This window comes from Anguilla anguilla, chromosome 6, assembly GCF_013347855.1.
Source record: "Anguilla anguilla isolate fAngAng1 chromosome 6, fAngAng1.pri, whole genome shotgun sequence".
NCBI lineage: Eukaryota > Metazoa > Chordata > Actinopteri > Anguilliformes > Anguillidae > Anguilla > Anguilla anguilla.
This window is the reverse complement of record NC_049206.1, coordinates 24862647-24882866: the sequence shown is the minus strand read 5'-3', so window position 1 is coordinate 24882866 and position 20220 is coordinate 24862647. Positions and strand designations below refer to the sequence as shown.

The 20220-nt window shown below is 40.7% G+C and overlaps 1 protein-coding gene across 1 annotated transcript in view; it reads left to right on the top strand.

Annotated features, from left to right (window-relative positions):
• Positions 1 to 2401: 2401 nt before the first annotated feature.
• The window catches only part of rnf13 (ring finger protein 13), a 37940-nt gene continuing 20121 nt past the window's right edge, over positions 2402 to 20220 (top strand). Inside the window, exons 1-4 of the mRNA XM_035423092.1 lie at positions 2402 to 2864; positions 9218 to 9355; positions 10157 to 10237; positions 18927 to 19052. Of these exons, the coding sequence (XP_035278983.1) occupies positions 9242 to 9355; positions 10157 to 10237; positions 18927 to 19052 (321 nt within the window). The 5' untranslated portion in view covers positions 2402 to 2864; positions 9218 to 9241. The remainder of the gene's footprint in view (positions 2865 to 9217; positions 9356 to 10156; positions 10238 to 18926; positions 19053 to 20220) is intronic.

Here is a 20220-nt window from a genome sequence, read left to right as displayed (position 1 = left end):
CCTGTGGTATGGTCCCATGGCCAAACAGAGAACAGGGGAACATAGATTTTTTGGGGGAAGATAACTTCAGTTTTGAAAAGGATAACCAACAGCGCATGTGTCACTGTGGATACAACATTTGCCTACACAATGCACCATCCTACAGTCTTTGCTAAAGCACAGACTAAAATATGTGCACATTCGTTGAGTGGGTCCACTTTCTCTGCAAACCATAATGCTCATTCATTCTTTTCTGGGAAGATTTCCAGAGGGCCTTGCTAGAGTGTGAAGAACTAATCACTGGGTTTGAAAATCTAATTTATCAATTTCATCCAAAAATAAATCACATGGTGTATAAACTGCATGGCAGACTTAAAAAGCTACCATAATCCAATGACCACCTCATAACAACATTCTGCTTTCAAAATGGTAAATCCTCTACTTTTCAGGTAGCTAGTGCCTAAAAATATTGCATATTACCTTAAAGTTGATTTGCTTTAAAGATAACAGCTAGTTCAGGTTAATTCAAACCCATAAATATAAATGAGCTCAGTACAGTGCATGTGTTTAATAAATACACTTCCCCTAATGTCTAATTTTCCATATTCCTTAATAGAATAGAATACTCAGTGTGAATATCTATATAATCCAGGTTACCATATATTTGTATTTTTCACCAATTAACACATAATTATATATACATCATTCAATCTGCTTCAAAAAGATATAAAATAATGCATAATGTATCCATGAATTTATAGAAAATGTCAAACCAGTGCAAAATATGAAAATAATGTGCTCTCTGTAAATTTGGGGATGTGCATTAAATCCCCAATCATCCAGTAACATTACAAAGTAATGATATTGCATTGCAATGCTTGCCAGTTAACAAGGGCTTGCCACAGTGTGAACCGTGAATACTGCAATTGCAATACCCTACTCCAAAGCTGCTATTTTGTCAAATGAACACACGATGTCGCTAGAAGCTAGTTTTCAATAAAGGGTTTGATAAATGTAATATCAAATATTATTGGGGTCATATTAAAAACAGCCCAATGTCAGTAAGCTAAAGTAAAAGCCTGGATTTGATTTAACAAACTAATTTTAAAAAGAGATTCCCTCCTGCCTTGAAATTTACAATTAACATTGTATAGATCAGTGTCATTCATCAGCCTGTTCATTAGCTTGACTTTTGATTGCTTTGTCTTTGTGGAATGTCTTTTAAAATGTTTGTTGTTTAGTTGTTACACTTGGTAAAATTCTATACTATAAATGTAAATGAATATCCCATTTTTTGTTATTTTTTTCAAAAGGTAAAATTGAGATAATGCAAATGAATAAGTATTTAGTCTAGTTATTTTCTATAACAATTTATTATTAATTACATTACATTACATTACATTCATTTGGCAGACGCTTTTATCCAAAGCGACGTACAAAAAAAATATTCTAATGGTCTTTCATAGTCTGTGTTAAAACTGTCGTTTGTAATGTACTCAAATGTTGATGTGCCAGTAATATTTACTTTAGCTCACCTGCTAGCCGAAATTATTTGGAATCATTCTAGCACATCATGGAATTATTTCACACGAACACTGAAAATGTAAAGTGCAAATTGTAGGGTGCTAGTAGGCTGGTTGAAGAACTAACATGCATAATCATTTGAAAGCAAATAATCCTACCATCCTCAGCATGGACACACAATTGTAATCTCAATAGTTAGTGATATTTAGTCCCCAGTTTTATCCAGAAAGGGCCAGTGTGGGTGCACTCATTGCTTTGGTCTTTTTGCTGCTCAGTGTCATTCCGTATCTCTTGCAAGCCTGAATTACTACTTCTAACATTTCTTGGAGTTCCTGCGCATTTTCTGCCAGAAGAACTGTATCGTCAGCATGCCTGATGCTTGTCAAGCTCTTCCCATTTATTTGTATCCCTCTCTTCTCTTGTAGTGCTTCTTCGATCATCCTTTCCCTATACGAATTAAAGAGAATTGGAGATAAAATACATCCTTGTCTTACACCTCTTAATATATCAACTTCTTCTGTTTCTCCATTTTCCTGTGACAATGACAGCTGCTTTCTGGTTCCAATATAGATGTTCTATTATCCTTATTTCATGTGCCGGATTTCCTTCTTTCAGTATCTCAATTAGTCGCTCGTGGTTTACCCAATCAAAAGCCATTTGATAGTCAACACCATGTAAACTTTTTTATTCTTTTGTATTTTAGTATGAAGATGCCATCTCTTCCTTTTCCTTTTCTGAAAGAAAACCTTTTCTATTTGTAAGCGAAGTGAACATTCTTAAAACCTGAAACACTTGAGCACATCCGTTTATACCATGGACTGTGGCAAAGTGGTCTGAACCACTGTGGTTTGCACCCCCAGAACGAGAGTATAGCGACACAATGGTGTCTCCGGATTAACCACAGAATTGTTCTGTGGGATTAACACTCCTTCGGCGAGTAGCTCGAACAAATAATTCATTTTTCTGACAGTGCGTGAACTAAAATATGGGGAGTTGTTCAAGGATAGTTATAATTTCATGTAGGCTAAGTGATTTTGTAATTAATATGGACCGTGTTTGCTATTAAAATGGTAACTTTTCGACGAAGCATGGCGGTAGTCTTGCGTCACATTTCGGCTTTTCCATTCGCGGAGTGATCTGTACATTGTCCAATCAGCGGTTCGGGCTGCGACAGGCACAAAGCACACAGAGGAAGTTCCACACGCTCAAGGTTCTGTGTGATTATTGTTGACATTTTGCCATAGAGAATTGCCATAATACGCGCGTTTTTTGGCTATACGCTCCAAGAGCAAAACACTGGAATGTCCGTGCTATTAGTGGACTCTTTAATTAACCAAGGATCAAATCCATCAGTTGCACAGGTAAGAAATCAAAATCGATTTGCTTTAACGAGACATAACGGTACGCCTTTCGGGTTTGTGGTTAGCTGGCTAGCTAAATGAAATAGGTTCGGTTTGCAAATTATCAATCGCCGAGTTTATGTGGCCTTGAAATGCTGTAGCGCCTAAGAATTAACTGCAGTAAGCGAACCGCGCCGCCTGCATTTACATAGCTAGCCATTTTCTAACATGAAGATGGCATACTTCGTTACGGAATGTATGATTTAATGTAATAACCTGCACAATTTCAGTATTTACTCTTGGTAAAATATCAGATATAACTGGGAAAGCGACATCACAATTTACTGTGAATATTATACACTATTTGAAGCCCTCGAAGTAGAGATGTTTGAATTCACATCATTATTGCATGTTGGCAGATGGCCATCGACTGTATCTAGGTAGCGCAATTTAGGCCAACCCTTTCTGAGGAATGAGCAAGCGGTTAACTGGACAGTACGACAGTCCTATGTTGTTCATTCTGTGTTTTGCATTATGGATGGGCAATCTTTCCACTGAAGAAATGAAATGTTAAGTACAACCTCAGCACATGAAAGGAAGAGTCCTGTCAGTCGTGACTCGTGTTGTTTTGAAGCCAGATCACATGTCCGCACGCAGTGGTTGACCCTGATTTCTTAAATAAGAGCGGGTTGCTTTACAACTGCTTGCCTCCCAAGGGAGTAACTTTACCCAGTTGTAATGTTTTATTTGTGCTGACTTTAGCCGCGTTTCCACCAAAATTACCCGGAACTTTCAGTCCCAGGAACTACTTTACCAGGAACTAAAAGGTTCCTTCAGCCAATGGTTGTCTGCGTTTCCACCGGGGTCTAAAGTACCGCGAAGATTAGGCAAATTAGCCCACTGACGTTGTCGTCGGTCCATCTGTCATGATATCTTCTGTAACCCCATACTACCACCGAAGTAGCCTACATTATTTTCTAATAACCGGGACAGCCCGGAGGGGTTTATTCCACTTATATACAACGGGTTACCAACAATGACTATATATGGTTACTTTTGTATTTATTGATTTTCATATATCCTCTCAAACACATTCATTAACAGCAGAAAACATGCACACGTTGTAAACAATTTGCTGTTTTATTACTTTCTCGTCGTCAATTCCATATAGGCTAATCGCAAAATGACAAGAATACAACGAAAACTCGGACTTGCGTGAAAATGTAAATTAGTAGTGGTACAGCCACCGTTTGCTTTCCTTCGAAGTTACTGCTAGCCGAGCAGCGAAGTGTGCCCTCCAAATGCGAACCATGCACAATAAATGAGTCCATAGTCTTCCTGGTCTTTTCGTGGAATTGAAAAATGGCAGTAAAATTGAGTAAAATTACGGCAGTCTGAAAAAGCTAAAGGGAAGATTACTAGAATTAACCTGTTATTTTACCCGGATAAAAAGTGCGGAAGGTGATTTCCAGTTTGCTTGTACTGTATCACCAATGTTAATTATGCAGAACTACCGCATACCTCACATAACTGTATCAAACGTTTTGAGTCAATTACAACGGGCTAACAAAGAAAATCCGGAAGAAAATATTCAGCAACCGAATTAATCCGTTTGAATGTTTTGGTAGCCTACGTAATATGCTGTCCCAGCAATGTTTAGCATTTTATAAAACGAATACTAAAGCAAGAAAAGAACAGAAGAGCACACGTTATAATTCCAAGACGTTGACAGGCTATAACCAAAAGTAGGCTACTGCGCCGCATAACATACAAGTTTGATTTGAAGTTATTATGAAAATTAATTGGTTTGCCGCTGCATATTTTCAAACATGGCGGGTAATGGCGGAAAATAAATACAACACAAATGCTACGAGCAGACCAATCAGAAATGTTCAGCGCTGCAAGCTCCACCCAAAAGGTTCCTGTACTTTCGGAAAGTACTACCCCCCGAGCAGGAACGTTTTGGGGGGTAAAACAAAGCCCCCAGAACTACATTTAGACCCTAGTTCCTGCGGTGGAAACGCACTGAGTTCCTCAAAAGGTTCCTAGTTCCGGGGTATAGTTCCTGCGGTGGAAACGCGGCTTTTGTTTTAGAGTTAACAACGAGTAGTGAAAGTTCAGAATCATGGTAGAGGAATTGTTCTTTCTCGCCAGCAGTTACACTGCAAGGTTTTCCCTTTAGGGAAAACTTAGGGGCGCTAGTGTTTTTTCAAAGCTGATTGAGTGTGCGCAGAATATTTAGGAAAACACTGCATGTTTTATACGTGTACATTGCAGCAGTGTGTCACTTGCTTTCTCTATTACTGTTCTGTACACTGTTTTACTATCTTACAAAAGCATGCAATGGAGTATCATTCATCCCCAAGCACCCCTTCAATTTAGTTAAGTGGTGAAAGGGGGTGGGGGTTTAAATTAATTATACTTTAAAATGGTGTGCCAGAAATCATCTTTGCCAAACATCTTTGCCATCTGAAGGCAGTGGAAATATATGCCTGTCTCATCTTCTTTTGGGTTCCCTTTTGTGGTGTGGTGTTGAAAATTGCATCCAAATGTGGTCCAGATACAAGTACTCTACCTAGCTCGGGTCTCTGCTGATAAGCTGTTATGAGCATGGGTTTAAACTGGGCTGCAACAAACTTTGAAGTCTGTTCAGAATTTTCTTGCCATTAAAGCTTGATGACCCCCTAAGATAAAGCAGAATACTGTTCTAGGACAACTTGATTGAGGGTTTACCACAGTTCATGTAAGTCGAGTATACTGTAAGTGAATGTTAGCATTAACAAGGCGTTCCTTTTGTGGAAATGTTTGTTTACTAAATATGGTAATCATTCACCAGCAATGTTGGCAGTCTAACTAGTTCTTCCCACTTTGTGGAAATGGTGCTTGAAGGACAAATATTTTCCACATGCTATTTATGAAACGGTCTGAATAAGATACTGTATTGTATCTTATTCTTAATGCGTAGGTATTAAGCCCTATATTCTATATGTCACTAGTGGTAGCTACACTGACACCATGCAGATGCTGCCTTGGACGGGGCAGTATGTGATGCATCTGAATCATAACAATTCGCAATTAGCGTAGCCAATTTTCAGCACCTCAAGAGTATGCCAATGGCAAGCTACATTTGACCTCTAGGTGAATAACCCATGTGCAGCTGATAACGAATGATTTGACTGCACAGATGGAAATTTGTGCGTTATAATATACAAGTCATGATGTGCAAGGTGGATGCAGGCTGTATGCCTGTAGTAGTGATATTTAGGTCTATATTTTTGTATTTTGGGTGGATAATAAACCATAGGCATTCTATGTTAAGAACAGCTTAAATCCATGCATTTGCAAATGGACTTTTAACACAGCAGTTCTGATATACAGTGACCAGTGATCCTCCTTGTTTGGTGCTTTGGCGATGTTAGTGGAGGCATTTGTCTGGAATAGTGGCGACAGGCCTATAGTAAATAGCGGGCTTAAATCGTACAGTCGGCTCATTTCCCAGGCAGGCTGTGCTGTGGGCAGGAAGTCCCCATACTGCTTCTTGGTTTTGTTGCCTGACACAGCCTGCTTTGTTCCTAAACTACTTGAAATGCCGCAGCCCTTGTTGTCTTTCTCTGTAGAATGTGTGAAAGTTCAAGATTTCACTGTGATGTAGAAATTACAGTCAAGTTCAGAATTCTTGGCACCCTTGACGAAAATGCTGGGAAAAAGCTGTATAAAATATTTATGCACAAACATAGGAGAAAATGATAGAAGCTAAATGTAGGCATATTCTAATACAATAAAGTAAAATTAGAATGCATATTCTTCAAAAAAACTTATCTTATTTTTTTTAATAAAAAAAAAACATAGGTTCCAAAATTATTGGCACTCCTAAATGTGATTTTAAGTAAAATAAAAACAAAAAGTAAAATCTACAATCATTCTACTTAAGTTAATTTCAGTCTTTAGGAAATGTATTGTGCCCTTACATCACTTCCTGTTTTGTTAGAATATAAAAATGAGGAAACATGCGTGTTACATTCCCTCATCATCTATCACCATGGGGAAAGCCAAATAACCGTCAGATCAGGAGAGACAGATGGCTGTTGATCCACATATCAGGTAATGGGTACAAAAAAACACAATCTGTTTAACACACCACTAAGCTCTGTTAGGGCTTAGTGATACTAATCCAAAAGTTTTAAACATCTGGAACAGTTGCAGATTTGCCAGGAAGAAGATCCAAATGCATGCTGTCCCCATGCAGAGTGAGAAAGATGGTGAGAAGGACAATGAATAACTCAAGAATCACATTTTAAGAACTTCAGTTTAGTTGCATCTTGGGGTCATGAAGTCTGAAAATCAGCCATGAAACACCACATCCATACCTACAGACCCTTTGGTAGGATTGCATGAAGAAAGCCCTGGCTGGGAGCAATTTACAAATTCAAGTGTCTGGAATGTGCCAAACATTACATTTCATTGCAGGCATTTAGCAGATGCTCTTATCCAGAGCGACTTACACAACTTTTACATAGCATTTACATTGCATCCATTTATACAGCTGGATATATACTGAAGCAATGCATGTTAAGTACCTTGTACAAGGGTACAACGGCGGTGTCCTACCTGTGATTTGAACTTGTGACCTTTTAGGTTACAAGACCAGTTCCTTACCCATTATACTACACTGCCGCCCATCATTGGAACTATGACTGTAACCATTGTACCCTTGAGCTAGGTACTTAACCTGCATTGTTTCACTTAATATGCAGGTGTAAATAGATACTATGTAAAAAGAAAAAGAAAATTTTTTTTTAAGTAAAATGCTGTGTAAATCACTCTGGATTAGACTTGAATGCAAAAAAAATGCAGTAAAATTCACCTTAGACTAACTGTGAAATATGGTGGTGAATCATTGATGTTTTGGTGTTTTGATACCAGTGGTCCAGGGCCACTTGTTAAGATCAGTGGCATAATAAAATTCACCAAGTACCAGGACATTTTAGCCAGAAGCTGGGTTGCCACTGCCAGGGTGCTGCAACTTGATTATTAACAAGTCAGTGACCCCAAACATACCTGGAAATCAATACAGAAATGGATTCTCAGCTTAAGGTCTTCTTGGCTAGCCATTCAGTCCTATGTCACCAACATTCTGATTATAGGTCTGCTGGACATAGCACCATCACCGCTACCCCCTTAGTCGTAAATGATTTTGTATCAACTTTGGACAATCATCAATTCTGCATAGCTCTTTTTGTAGATTATATACGGTTGATCATTAAATTCTTTGACATAAACTCTCCTTAACTGGCCTTGTTGTATATAGGCATGCGCCTGTCTCATAGGCTACTTGAGGATAATAGATGTTTGCTATTTGGCTCTCAGGTTTATTTCAGGTGAGGCTTATCACTGCATTCTTTACTAGAAAGTTGGCTGGCTATCACATTGTGTTTCTAGAAATATTCATTGGTATCTGTTTATTTACAAAGCACTTCTACAAAAGCTGCCTCCATGTCTTTCACAGCTTCTAAATGGGAAAACTGGTATTCATAGGTGACACTCTCAGGATTGGTTGTCACTTCAGGTTCCTAGGATCAAGTCAAATCTTGGAAAGACTGCCTGTAGATACTTTGCTCCTGATATTTGGGACTCCTTACAGCAAACCCCAAAACTAAATACTTTGGTGTTTCTAAATGAACTCAGATTGATGATAAATAATTTGGTTAGCCTGAATTGTGGGTGTCTTCAGTGAGGTTTCAGGTCATTTACATTTAATTGATATATTTTTTAAATGTATTTTTATTTATTTTATTCTGTCTTTTGGTTACTGTTATAAATTACTGAATGTTTAAATATTAATTTGACTTTGTACTACCTATTTTCCTTTCTAATTGCTGTATTTTATGTGTACATTCGGCACACTTGTGAAAGAGAGCTGTCAATGCGTCTCCGAGTTTAAATATAGGAAAATGGAAAATGGTTCCCAAAAGACAAAAGGTTTGCAATGGCCGTTTCAGTCTTTAGACTTAAATCCTATTGAAAACCTGTGGTCGGAATTGAAGAGAGCGGTCCATAAATGCAAACCTAAGGTCACCTGATCTTGAAAGGTTCTGTGTAGAGGAATGGCTCAAGATCCCCTTCAGATGTTTTCTCAAACATTATAGGAAAAGGCTCGGTGCCGTGTGAAATCAATGGGCGCGGTACCTCAGCCCCAATTTTCAAAAAAAAATAAACCAGCCTTTATTCCTTGAGTAATTGGGACTGGACCTGCCACAGGACATATTCTTCTGTCTGTGCCTGCACCTTGGGTTCTAGTCCTCCTCCAGTCCAGCCCAGTCTGCGTGTTGGGTTCCAGCCCCAGTCAGCTCCACGTCTGTCTGTGTCCTCTTCAGGTGCTGTGCCGCTCGGTATGAAAGATGCTGCTCTCCCTGGGAATGCTGATGCTGTCTGCCACCCAGATATACACCATCTTCACTGTGCAGCTCTTCGCATTCCTCAACCTGCTGCCTGTGGAGGCCGACATCTCCGCGGTGAGAACACCATCCCCTCCCCGCCTAGAGCTTTCACAGCGCCGAGCAGACCGGGGGCTGGAATAGCCTCTGCTACAGAATTGAGCAATTCAGGCACGCCCGTCAGCGGAAAATGTAGCTAACGGAAGGTCAATACAACAACAGCGTCACAGACGGTGAAGCTAGTTTTGGGTTGAGTGGGCCATCTAGCTAGCTTGTTGGCTATCAGACTGATGCTTACAGTGACGGAGGATTCCATTCTGCCGATGAAAGCTGTTCTGCAAATTAGATTAGATTAGTTAGGCTTTGAAAATGTTTTGATTGTGGTGTCTTGGAGGAACACCAAAACAATTTCCAGAATTGAGAGCCGCCTGTCCTCCCATGATTCATTAATCCAATTGTCAGTTATTACTTTGATAGAAAAAGAGCAGTAAACCTGAAAGGGGAGGCTAGGCCATCATATAAGAAATAATTATTATCAACAGAGAAAATGTCAGTTCTGTACAATTTGTTGCATTTTTAGATACAATTTGATGAGGAAGCATGAAATTGGGACTCAAATGAACAAAAGCCACTGAACCACAATGTGTGTTTATCTTCACCATTTCTTCAGTTTTTTGTACTTGAATTATTATTAGAATGATTTCATTTCTTCTTTCTTGCTGACTTGCACACAACATCCTGAATGCATTGCGAATCAATGAACATTTAATATTACATGCGTGCTACAATATGAATTTATATTTGAAATATGGCATTTAAGTTCTTTGGGTATAGGAATATATTTGAACATTTGGTGTTGTTTTTTTATTCATTTTTTAGTACTCCTTTGACAACAAAACAGAGACCTTTGATGACCTGCCAGCGAGGTTTGGATACAGGCTACCCAGCGAGGGACTGAAGGTGAGGGCGGGTTAAGGAAACGGGCTGGTCTATTTCAGGCCTTTCTGAATCCTGTGGTCACAGATGCAGAGCAGCCTTGCACCCAGCCGATCATGTGAAGGAGCTGCCTGGAAGTGATTATGAGTACATGAGTAAAGGTTTATGTTGTGCATGCAAGTGTAATAAAGTCTGGGGCACACGGGCGGGGTGTAATGGGCTGTAATGAACTGAGCTTATGATCTAGGGTTTACTGGTTTTGCTGTCGTTGTACTACCATTGTACAATTGAGGAAGGCATATAGGTTGAACTGCTTCAGTAAAAATGAAGCACTGGGTAATGCAGTACAACCACAGAAATCCAAACTTCAGAATTATGAACCGACTGGTCAACCTAACAGGTATTAACCAGAAGTAGCATACTCAGTTACACCTTAAACAAGCTCCTCATCACAGATGCGCAATTGTGAACGTTATATACAGAGGAGGCACTCTTCATTGATAAAAAAAACTTAAACTATGAAATCATTTTACACTAATATCTGTCATTTTTTTGAAAGGTTACTTTCAGTTCTCTCGCCTTATTCTTTTAAAATGGCTCTCCTTTTTTTTTTTAGTTATTCTTAATATTGAGTCAAGCAAGCTGCATGTGGTATCTTATTTGTGATATCATTTTTTTCTGTGTCAGCTTACTAAAAGGTGCAGCACAATAAGACACAGCATAATAATAGCATGTTTATAGCAAAAACGCTACCCTTCTCGCATTCTCAAAAATGACAGCATTACTTAACTGTAAGTTGAAGCCATAAATAATGCAGCCTATGTGTATTGATTACAGATAAACTGAAAGCTATTATGCAAATAAAAGTCCTATGAGCAGGTGCACTGTGATGCACCGAGCAGTGCGAGTTCAGTGGAAGTTAGGGAGGACTCTTATCAACAAATGCATCAAAAGTACGTGTTTTATCGTATTTTAGTTACTGTTGTTTTCATTCCATTATATCTGTCCTTTGGGTGCTTGCTTCCAGCTAGGTGTGCCTTTAGCACCATCTCTGAGGAATACAATGGAGGAAAGTTAGTAGTGTTTGATATAAAGGAAGGTCAGGACGCAATCAAAGTCTGTACAACAGGCCAAACATAGTAGGTAACTGAATATGAGATGCATGTATTATTCAGAAAGCACAGAGATGGAAAAAAAAGAATGTTCTAATGTGTACTCAGTTTCTGATATTTTGGTTATTGGTTATTAACTGAAGGCTACAAAAGCTACAACATTTAAAAAAAAAAACAAGAGTAATGCAACAGTAATGCGAGTAACATTTCCAAGGACCAAATATTTTTTGATGTTACAGTTTGATTTAACTTTCAAAGTCACAAAACTTTGTAACCAAATGACGTTTAACCCAATTTATTTGTATCACTGAGGTTCTGCTGTGTCTGTGCCATGCACATTCTCTGATGAATGTTCAGATAAATAAATAATGCAGCACTGAGTATTAATTTAGACTGGAATTCCAGATCGTTTCAGATAAAATGGGCCTGGTTTTAAAGCTGTTTTTCCACATGCCCACGAATCTTCAAACCCAGCTTGCTGCAGAGCATGCGGATACATTGAGAACTATGGCCTCTCCCTCAGGTTCACAGAGGGCTTCCTGCTTTAGAACCTATTCATCTATGTAACACCGCATCCACCACTTTGAACACCCGTAACGCAGCCTCTAGCTGACACTACTTTCAGGGGGGATTTTCAGCAGCTTTGAAATTAGCCGCATATTGCCGCATTTTTTAACAGCTTGGCTCGTGATCCGGTACTGAAGTGTTGGTCACTGGCTTCTATGAACAACAACCATTAGTTTTAACTGGTGTGGATTATCGAAGCACTAATTGAGTTATACTAGTTTCACTTTTTCAATTTTTTTATTTGAACGTCACTTGCAGATTTTTAGGTGTAATCCATCTCAAAGGTAACAGGAAGTCAAAAGGTTACAGGAAATTTCAAAAGTTGCTGTTATGAGCTAACCCGATAGTGGACTGAGTCCTTTAATTTTACTGGGTCCCAATAAAAGATACTTTTTTTAACAGACATGTTATGAAGGAAATTATACATAGGAATTGTACATTGAGTACATTTTTCATATCATAATGATTGCAGTTGTTATCGTTGTTCTGTTATGCATAAACAGCCAAAGTAAACAAAATACTTTTTATTACTTTCAGTGAATACTGTTTGAATCTAGATTTTAAATAAGTTTGGTTTTTTCTAATGCCTACTACAGGAAGATTTTGTATTGGTTTTTCGGAGACGGTGTTGCTTATGTAAGCATGTTTACATCCTGGTGTCCTGATTGTGGCTTCATCACCTTGAGTGCCTTGCTTTGGCTGTTGCATTTGAATATTGTATGAATATTATGGCACAGATTACATAATTTATTATTATAGCATACTCTCTGCTTCATATCATAATGCAAGTTGAGTTGTTAATTTGAGTAGGGCTGTCACTATATCAAAAGTGAATATAATTAGATTGTTTTTTTTCTGTTAGTTGAATTGATCAGAATGTTATTTGGATCTCCAGCATTTTTGGTTATTTTTTTATTGTATTTAATTTCACCACTATATTATTCATTATGGAAGCATTTTTTCCCCAAAATTTATTTTGTGCCGAATGTGGTACATTTTTATTAAAATGTAATACTGCGGATAATTCAACTAATGTAAGCTTGTTAGCAGGTGAGCGCTCTGACTCTTCACACTGCCCCTTTAAACTCTATTTACAGGAGACTTTGAGTCCTTATGCGTCTACCTTCCAGCTAAAGTGGATGTATAAACTTCCCTTAAGTGGAGGGTCGCTGCCTGGCTGTCAACGACGCAGTCACCCATTGATTATTTTATGTAGACTTATTGCTTATTTTTGCTTCCTGCTTTGAGACAAGTGAGGGATCAGCTACTTCCTGCCAGAGCGGTTGATGCGTGGATCATGGGTGCATCCCCGCTGAGGCATAAAACCGCTTTACCGTGGCTCTGCAAGCCCAGCATGCACCTCACTGGGCGCAGTCTGCGCACAGTCAAAGGGGAAGTGGGAAGGGCCGGTTTCCGTGGCAGATTTCAGGCTTGATTGGAAGCTGGTGTGCTATTTGACTGACAAGTTCCCACCGATGCTTATCATTGGCTGATAGGCCTGACTCATTGAAGAGGTGAGGTCCCCACCCCCATCATAGAAGTGAAGGGTGATGTGGCCATTTCCTTGATTTGGTTAAGCAGGAACCTTGGAAACGGGTGTTTGCTAATGCATATGCATTGGAGCCAGGTTTGCGTGTTGGATAGGAACTCTCTCTTGTGTGAGATGCTTTGCAGGAAAGCAGCTGTGCGCTGGGAATCCCAGGTTACTGTTCCGCTAACTCTGGTGCACCAGTGTGACCAGTTTCCTTTTTTCAGAAGTTCTCTGAAACCCTCATAAGTCATTTGACGTCCTCCAGTGCGCAAGGACTCACTTTTAGTTCCCGAAAAATGTTTGAGGACAGGAAATCAATACAGATTTTAACTGTTGAACTTGCAGTATCAAGCACTCGTGAGCACACACACATGCTCACACACCACGCGCACGTCTGCCCACACATACACGTCTCTTTTGATGGAGCTTTGACTAGGCATGGTAAGGTGGATTTAACAGCAGTGAAGGTATGCCATCTTTGGTCTTGTTGGTGGTGTCTGGTAAAATTTGACTTGTTTGGTTCAGTTTTTAACCACCTTCAGCGTAGTATGTGATATGTGTCATAGTAGAGGTAGAGGGAGGTTACAATAGGTCAGTGGTTGAGTTGGCTTTAATCTCCACCTACAATTGGCTAAATGTTCAAATGTCAGTTTGACAAGCTTTCATTATTTGTCAAGTGTCTGTCATTTCTTTATACTCCACAGCTCCGGTCCCCTCCTCCACTCAGTCCCTCTTTGAATGGTTCTATGGTGCTTTGTCCTTTGAAATGCTCAAATCGCCATTTTAATTAGCCATTGCATCACATCGGTCAGCTATTTCATGACACAACAATGGTGTCCAGAGTTTGTTAGTTTTTGAAGGCTGTCAAACCAGGCTAGCTTCTCGTCTTCATATTTAAATACCAAAACAGAAACCAAAGTGGGAATATCGCCGCATGTACTCACAGGTTTACAAGAGGCATCGGTTGGCAAAGCCAAACTCCAACCTGTTTTAGTGAGCTATGAGTGTTCTTTAGACTCATATTGTGGGTTCACTTCATTTCGTCATGAGTGATTTTTTTTCCACTAGGCACACAGTATAATGACTTAGGCCCGGATCAGACAGGACGCGTTTTACCAGCTGGGGGTGGATTTTTGTAATTGTTGTCAATGAGAGTGAAGCGTTTTGCTCGCCGCTTTTGCGTTGCTGTGCGCCTCGTGTTTCTCCGCTCTGTGCGCCTCGCGTTTTTGCAGGGGCGCCCTGAACGCCTCGAGTTGAGAAAACTTCAACTCGGAGCAGGAAAGTGCCCTGCGTCATTGTCCAATCGGATGAGTTGAGAGGCGGGCCTTCTGTGATGACGACAACAAGTTTACAGTTGGAAACAACGATCATGGAGGACAGACTGGTAGTGGCAGTAGCTGGACAACTGGAGCTTTACGATTTCACAAATCGCAATTACCATGATCTAAACAAGAAACACCAGGCTTGGTCATTTTTTATGTAGATGTTTATTTCACTACTTTTAGCGAGCTAATAAAATGTACAGATTGGTGAGTTTACTTCACAGCAAAATAAGCGGTTAGGCTTATGACAGGTGATTCTGTGGTTGCCTTGCAACAAGAAAAGAAGACACAGCAAGCTGCTCTTTTTTTAATTGTAGGCTTCAACAAAAAAAGGCAGTGCGGTGCGCCTCGCGTTTTGCAGCCTGCAAAACGCGTCCTGTCTGATCCAAGCCTCAGCCTTGCAGGGGGGGGGGCGTATGTGAATTTGAATCATGTTGATCATATTAATGAAGTCGTTAAATGCGACAGCACTTTCAGAGCATGCTCTGTTGTCTAATTTAACATCAAAAATATGAAGAACATAAGAAGATATAAGAATAGCTGAGGTGTAGAGCATACCCAGGTTAGGCCCTGTCTCTATAGATCTGGTTGCTTAGCTTGTTTGTCAGAGTGCAGTGCCTCAGCGAATCAGGGACAGGAAGCCCTATGTCACATGTCGGGCCTGGAGCTGAGCTGCTCTGACCCCCGCAGTACCAGCAGATCTGCAGTAGAAAAAATGAATCCTTCCTTCCCTCCTTCCCTCCTTGTCCCCTCATCTCCCAATGACCCGATAGAGGCTAACTGGCTATCATGACAGGGAATGGTCAAATTCTTTAACAAGCAAAGGAAGGAAACATGATCCATCCTAGTTTACCTCCTTTGGCAAAGGACACGTTGATGTGACCTTTGCAGAGGTGATTTGGGGTATAAAGGACTACAAATCCCACAATGCTGAATGTGCACGCTCGTAAGCACACATACGTACGCACATACAGTTACACATTTAACACACACACATACACGGCTAAGAACACATACACACTCATAACAGCTATACAAACACATGAGCACACCTGCGCACGTGTACACAAATTCTCTGTGGAGCAGTGTGGCTCCATACCTCCGGGGTGTTCTCTCAGCACGAGGCTGTAGCACTCTGCATTCTAAACGTGCTGGATCATAATTCTGACATTAATAATTAGTCAAGAGATGCGTCTTCTGGCAGAGCAACTCCCGGCCCCAGCTGGCCTAGTTTAAAGAGGCTGCCCTTTTACCCTGCTTTACTTTAGTGGCATTTAGCAGGCGCTGTTATCTAGAGCCACTTGCAATGCAAATATAATTGCAAAGATTAGGGAACAAAGTGCAGTAGTTTTGCCCCAGTAGAGACAGCACGTGAAGAACTATGGACTCGATCGACAACTGCATTGTTGAACATTAAACTTAGTAACAGTTCAATGCCTCTTGCGCCCCACCTACAGATAGAACTTCCCCAGATGTAAACAGTTCCCCAGCCAATGTCTGGATTCGACAGCAGACCGTGAGGCCCATCCACACACTCGAACAGTGCCACAGCGGAATGAGACACCGAACAGGCGCAATGAAACTTGTTTCATTACTTAGATTGTGAGTTTCCTCTTTAGTTTCTCAGAAGTCTCAAACCACATTTCAGCTGCATGATCACCTGCAGTACTGTATTACTGCTTCGATTTCTGAGGTAATCCGCTAGTATTTTATTTTACACAGCACTTCCGTTGTTTTCCGGTAAAATACATGATTACAAAACCAACCGCCTTGTGACTTGGGGGTTTGAGTAGGCAAAAAATATTCAGGGTTTGCAGTGTAATGCAAATTATTTTCATCCAATGCTCTTCAAACCGTTGACTAGTAATTTGGGACTATTAAATTGCAAAACAGAATTTACCAAGTGTCTGGTGAAAATATTGACCTGTCTGTCAGTTATCAAGTAGGCTAATGGCCAGAAATGAACATGAAAAACCATTGAAGGGCCATTGTTAAGCTGCTAACGGACCAATGTATAAATACGCCATACGGACACCAACTGCTGGTTAGCAAACTTTACTAACATTAAATGTTAATGCAAGTTCAATAGATTAACTTACTGGTCTGGACCATTTTTTTTGTCTACCTCATGTGCACCAGACCTTAGTGTACTCTCACCTCCCAAATCCCAGTTTAGCCATTGCATACATTAACAATCCATAAATGATCATTATCATATTGTCTTGCCTTCTCCCTCATTAAACTTTTATTGTACAATTTTGTTTAGAATTTTCTAAAACATCATGTAATGTATATGCTTGTAGAGGTTACATTGATGGCATAGTTTTCTCAGTCTATAAAAAAAGCTTCAAAGCTAGTTAATAACATATTAACCTGCTTAATGAGGCCAAATGGAAAATCCAAGGCCCGTGCACAGTAATCTGAAAAAGTTTCATGAGAGCCAGGTATACTAACAGGGACAGGTCTGATTGTATTTATTTCACTGAAAACCATTTGTTTGTATAGCAATTGTTTGTAATAATAAGAATATATATATATATATATATATATCCTGTCCTTGTATCAACTATGGGAGCTTTTGTGCAGTAGATGGCGCTGTTGTATTTTCTGTGCGGTACTGTACATAGTTTCACTAAAATAGGTATGTAAAACAGGTCGTTACAACATGGCTTTTTGTAACATGGAATTTTAAAAGTATTATATTGCAAATGTGACAGAAAATTAAGCCATTTAATTTTATTCCGGCCTACCTTGCTATCTTAGCAAAAATGCTCTTTATTCAAATCATTTGGAATAGGGAATAAACTTGGATTAAAGGGTGTCAAGGGAACAATGTAAAATGTGTTAAAAATGTTCACCTGTTTAGTGGGACCAAGTATTAAGTCATTACACACAGCCTCTATAGACTGCTGGTTTAAGGACCGATGGGCCCATTCTGTCTTGGAGGAACTGAGCCAAAGAACCAAAGGTTTCAGTGTGTAAATATTAAACTTATAATATGCAGCTGTATTGTAATACATAAGTTTTTTGTAGCATACATAGTAAGTTCTATGTCATATTGTGACTCACCTTAACCTCTACAATGACATACTAGATAGAATATGCCATTGAAAGAAATGTGACATACATATAGACCATAAAATAATAACCTTTTAATATGCTGTCATACAATTAAGCCACACATTTCGCTTGTATTCGCAATATATGTTCTAAATATTTTTTTAAAAATCATGAAACCATGTTTGTGTAATTTCCATGCATTTTAAGTTCTCTGAATATTTCTGTAAATTCTCATATATTCCAAAGACAATTTCTGTATATTTTATTTAGGCGTTTAGCCCCCTGCTAAAAGTTCCAGCTAAGACAAACTAGGATTCTAAGCTGGTTTAAAATGGTTTAAGTGGTGTTTTGGCTGTGGTTAGTCAAAGCTGGTCTCTATCTGGACAAAGCTGGTCAAAATGTATTTAGCTGCTGGTCCAACTGGTGGACTAGCTAAGTGGGCTGGTCAGCTGGTGAACAGCAGGTTGATCAGCTAAAAGTGTCAAAAGCACAGTTTAAAGCAGCTGACCAGCTTAGGCTGGTTTAAAATGCAGTTTTCAGCAGGGCATTTAACATTTTTAGATAGTGTCGATTTATACTGATGCAATTCAGGTTCAGCACCTTCTTCAAGGCAACAGCTGTACAACAGCAGTGCCCAACCTGGGAATCAAACCTGGAACCTCTAGGTCACACGTCCATGTGTAATGGGTATGGGTAATATATTTTAAATGTATTTACAGTTGTCTTCGGTATGGTAGGCCTGGAACCTATGGTCAGGGGAGTGCAGGCTTGGTTAAGTGGTGGCCTTGATGCACTCTGCTAACACGGCCATTAGTGTTGCAGGCGAAACTGCATCTTGCCTTCTTGGAATCGTGTTAGCAGGGAACCGGGAAAAGGCTGATCTATCCCATGTTTAAAGAAGGGCCTCGTTTCTCTTCGCTGTCTCGGTAAGGGTTCACAGTAGGCATAAGCCAAGCGTTTGTGTTGGCACACAGCACTCGCTCTTTGGCCGCTGTGGAGGTGCAGGTTTTACTGGGGGTGCTGCTTGTACTGTACCCGAGTTAGCCGTTATGTTCTACAGTGCTGTCGGAGTCATGGCGGTCACTGATCTGCCCATCCCCCTTGCCCCCCCCCCTCCCCAGGGCTTCCTGATTGGTGCCAGACCGGAGAACGCCTGCGAGCCGATCGACCCGCCGCCCCTCCGGGACAACGTGACCAACGCCTTCATCGTGCTCATAAAACGCTTCGACTGCAACTTCGACATCAAGGTAGGCCTCTCCCGCTGCCTGGCATGGACTAGGAGGGTAAAGCAGACCCCCCCCCCCCCCTCCCTCCTTGGGCCTCACAGTACTCTTCCATCATCTACTGCTCAGGGCCCCTTCCTCTCCAGATCTCTTCAACCACCGTCGCTTCCTCTGAGTTAAAAATGGCTGCTTCAATTCACGGTTGTAGCCACCTGGCAAAGGGGGTTGGCTACTGCTATTTAGTGTTGATATGTGTTGCAAATACATGATTTGAAGATGGAAAATACATTTGATACGTAAGTGATGGCTTGAAGATGGAAAATACATTTGATGCGTAAATGCTCTGTTTTCATTCATGTACAGTACGGAAAAGATCGACACTGTATGAGAGAGGCAGTTGTAATGGAGAATTTTTGCAGTTTGTACTTAAGATCTGTGAATAAAGGGACAGAGAGCTGCGCAGCTGAATAAAGGGACAGAGCTGCGCAGCTGAATAAAGGGACAGAGATCTGCGCAGCTGAACAAAGGGACAGAGAGCTGCGCAGCTGAATGAAGGGGCAGAGAGCTGCGCAGCTGAATGAGAGGGCAGAGAGCTGCGCAGCTGAATAAAGGGACAGAGAGCTGCGCAGCTAAATAAAGGGACAGAGCTGCGCAGCTAAATAAAGGGACAGAGAGCTGCGCAGCTGAATAAAGGGACAGAGAGCTGCGCAGCTGAATAAAGGGACAGAGAGCTGCGCAGCTGAATGAATGATTGAGACAGAGAGCTGCGCAGCTGAATGAGAGGGTTGCAGCAGCAGCACCAGTAACCGGATTCCCCTTCACGCGCGCTCATCTGGAGCAGCGCCAGGGCACCGTGCCGCCCGCACCCAGAGCCGCATAGCGCGGTAATGAGCCCGGTCCCCGGGGGCTCGAGAGCGCCAACGCTGGACCGACGCCCGCGGCGTTCAGGTTCAGCGCGGGCCACGCTCTCCAAGTCAACGTCCTGTGGGCGGGACCCGAAACCGCGCCGTTGCACCGCCTCTCCCCTGCTCTCCTAGCGAACACTAAATACACTTTCCGACACGATGCCACTCTTCTATTACATATGAAGGTTCACGCAGTTAAAATATCACTCAACAAGAGATCTCAGGAACCAATTAGCCCTGTAAGTAGCTTTCCATTATCATTTAATGGATTCATTGTGAATTGTTGG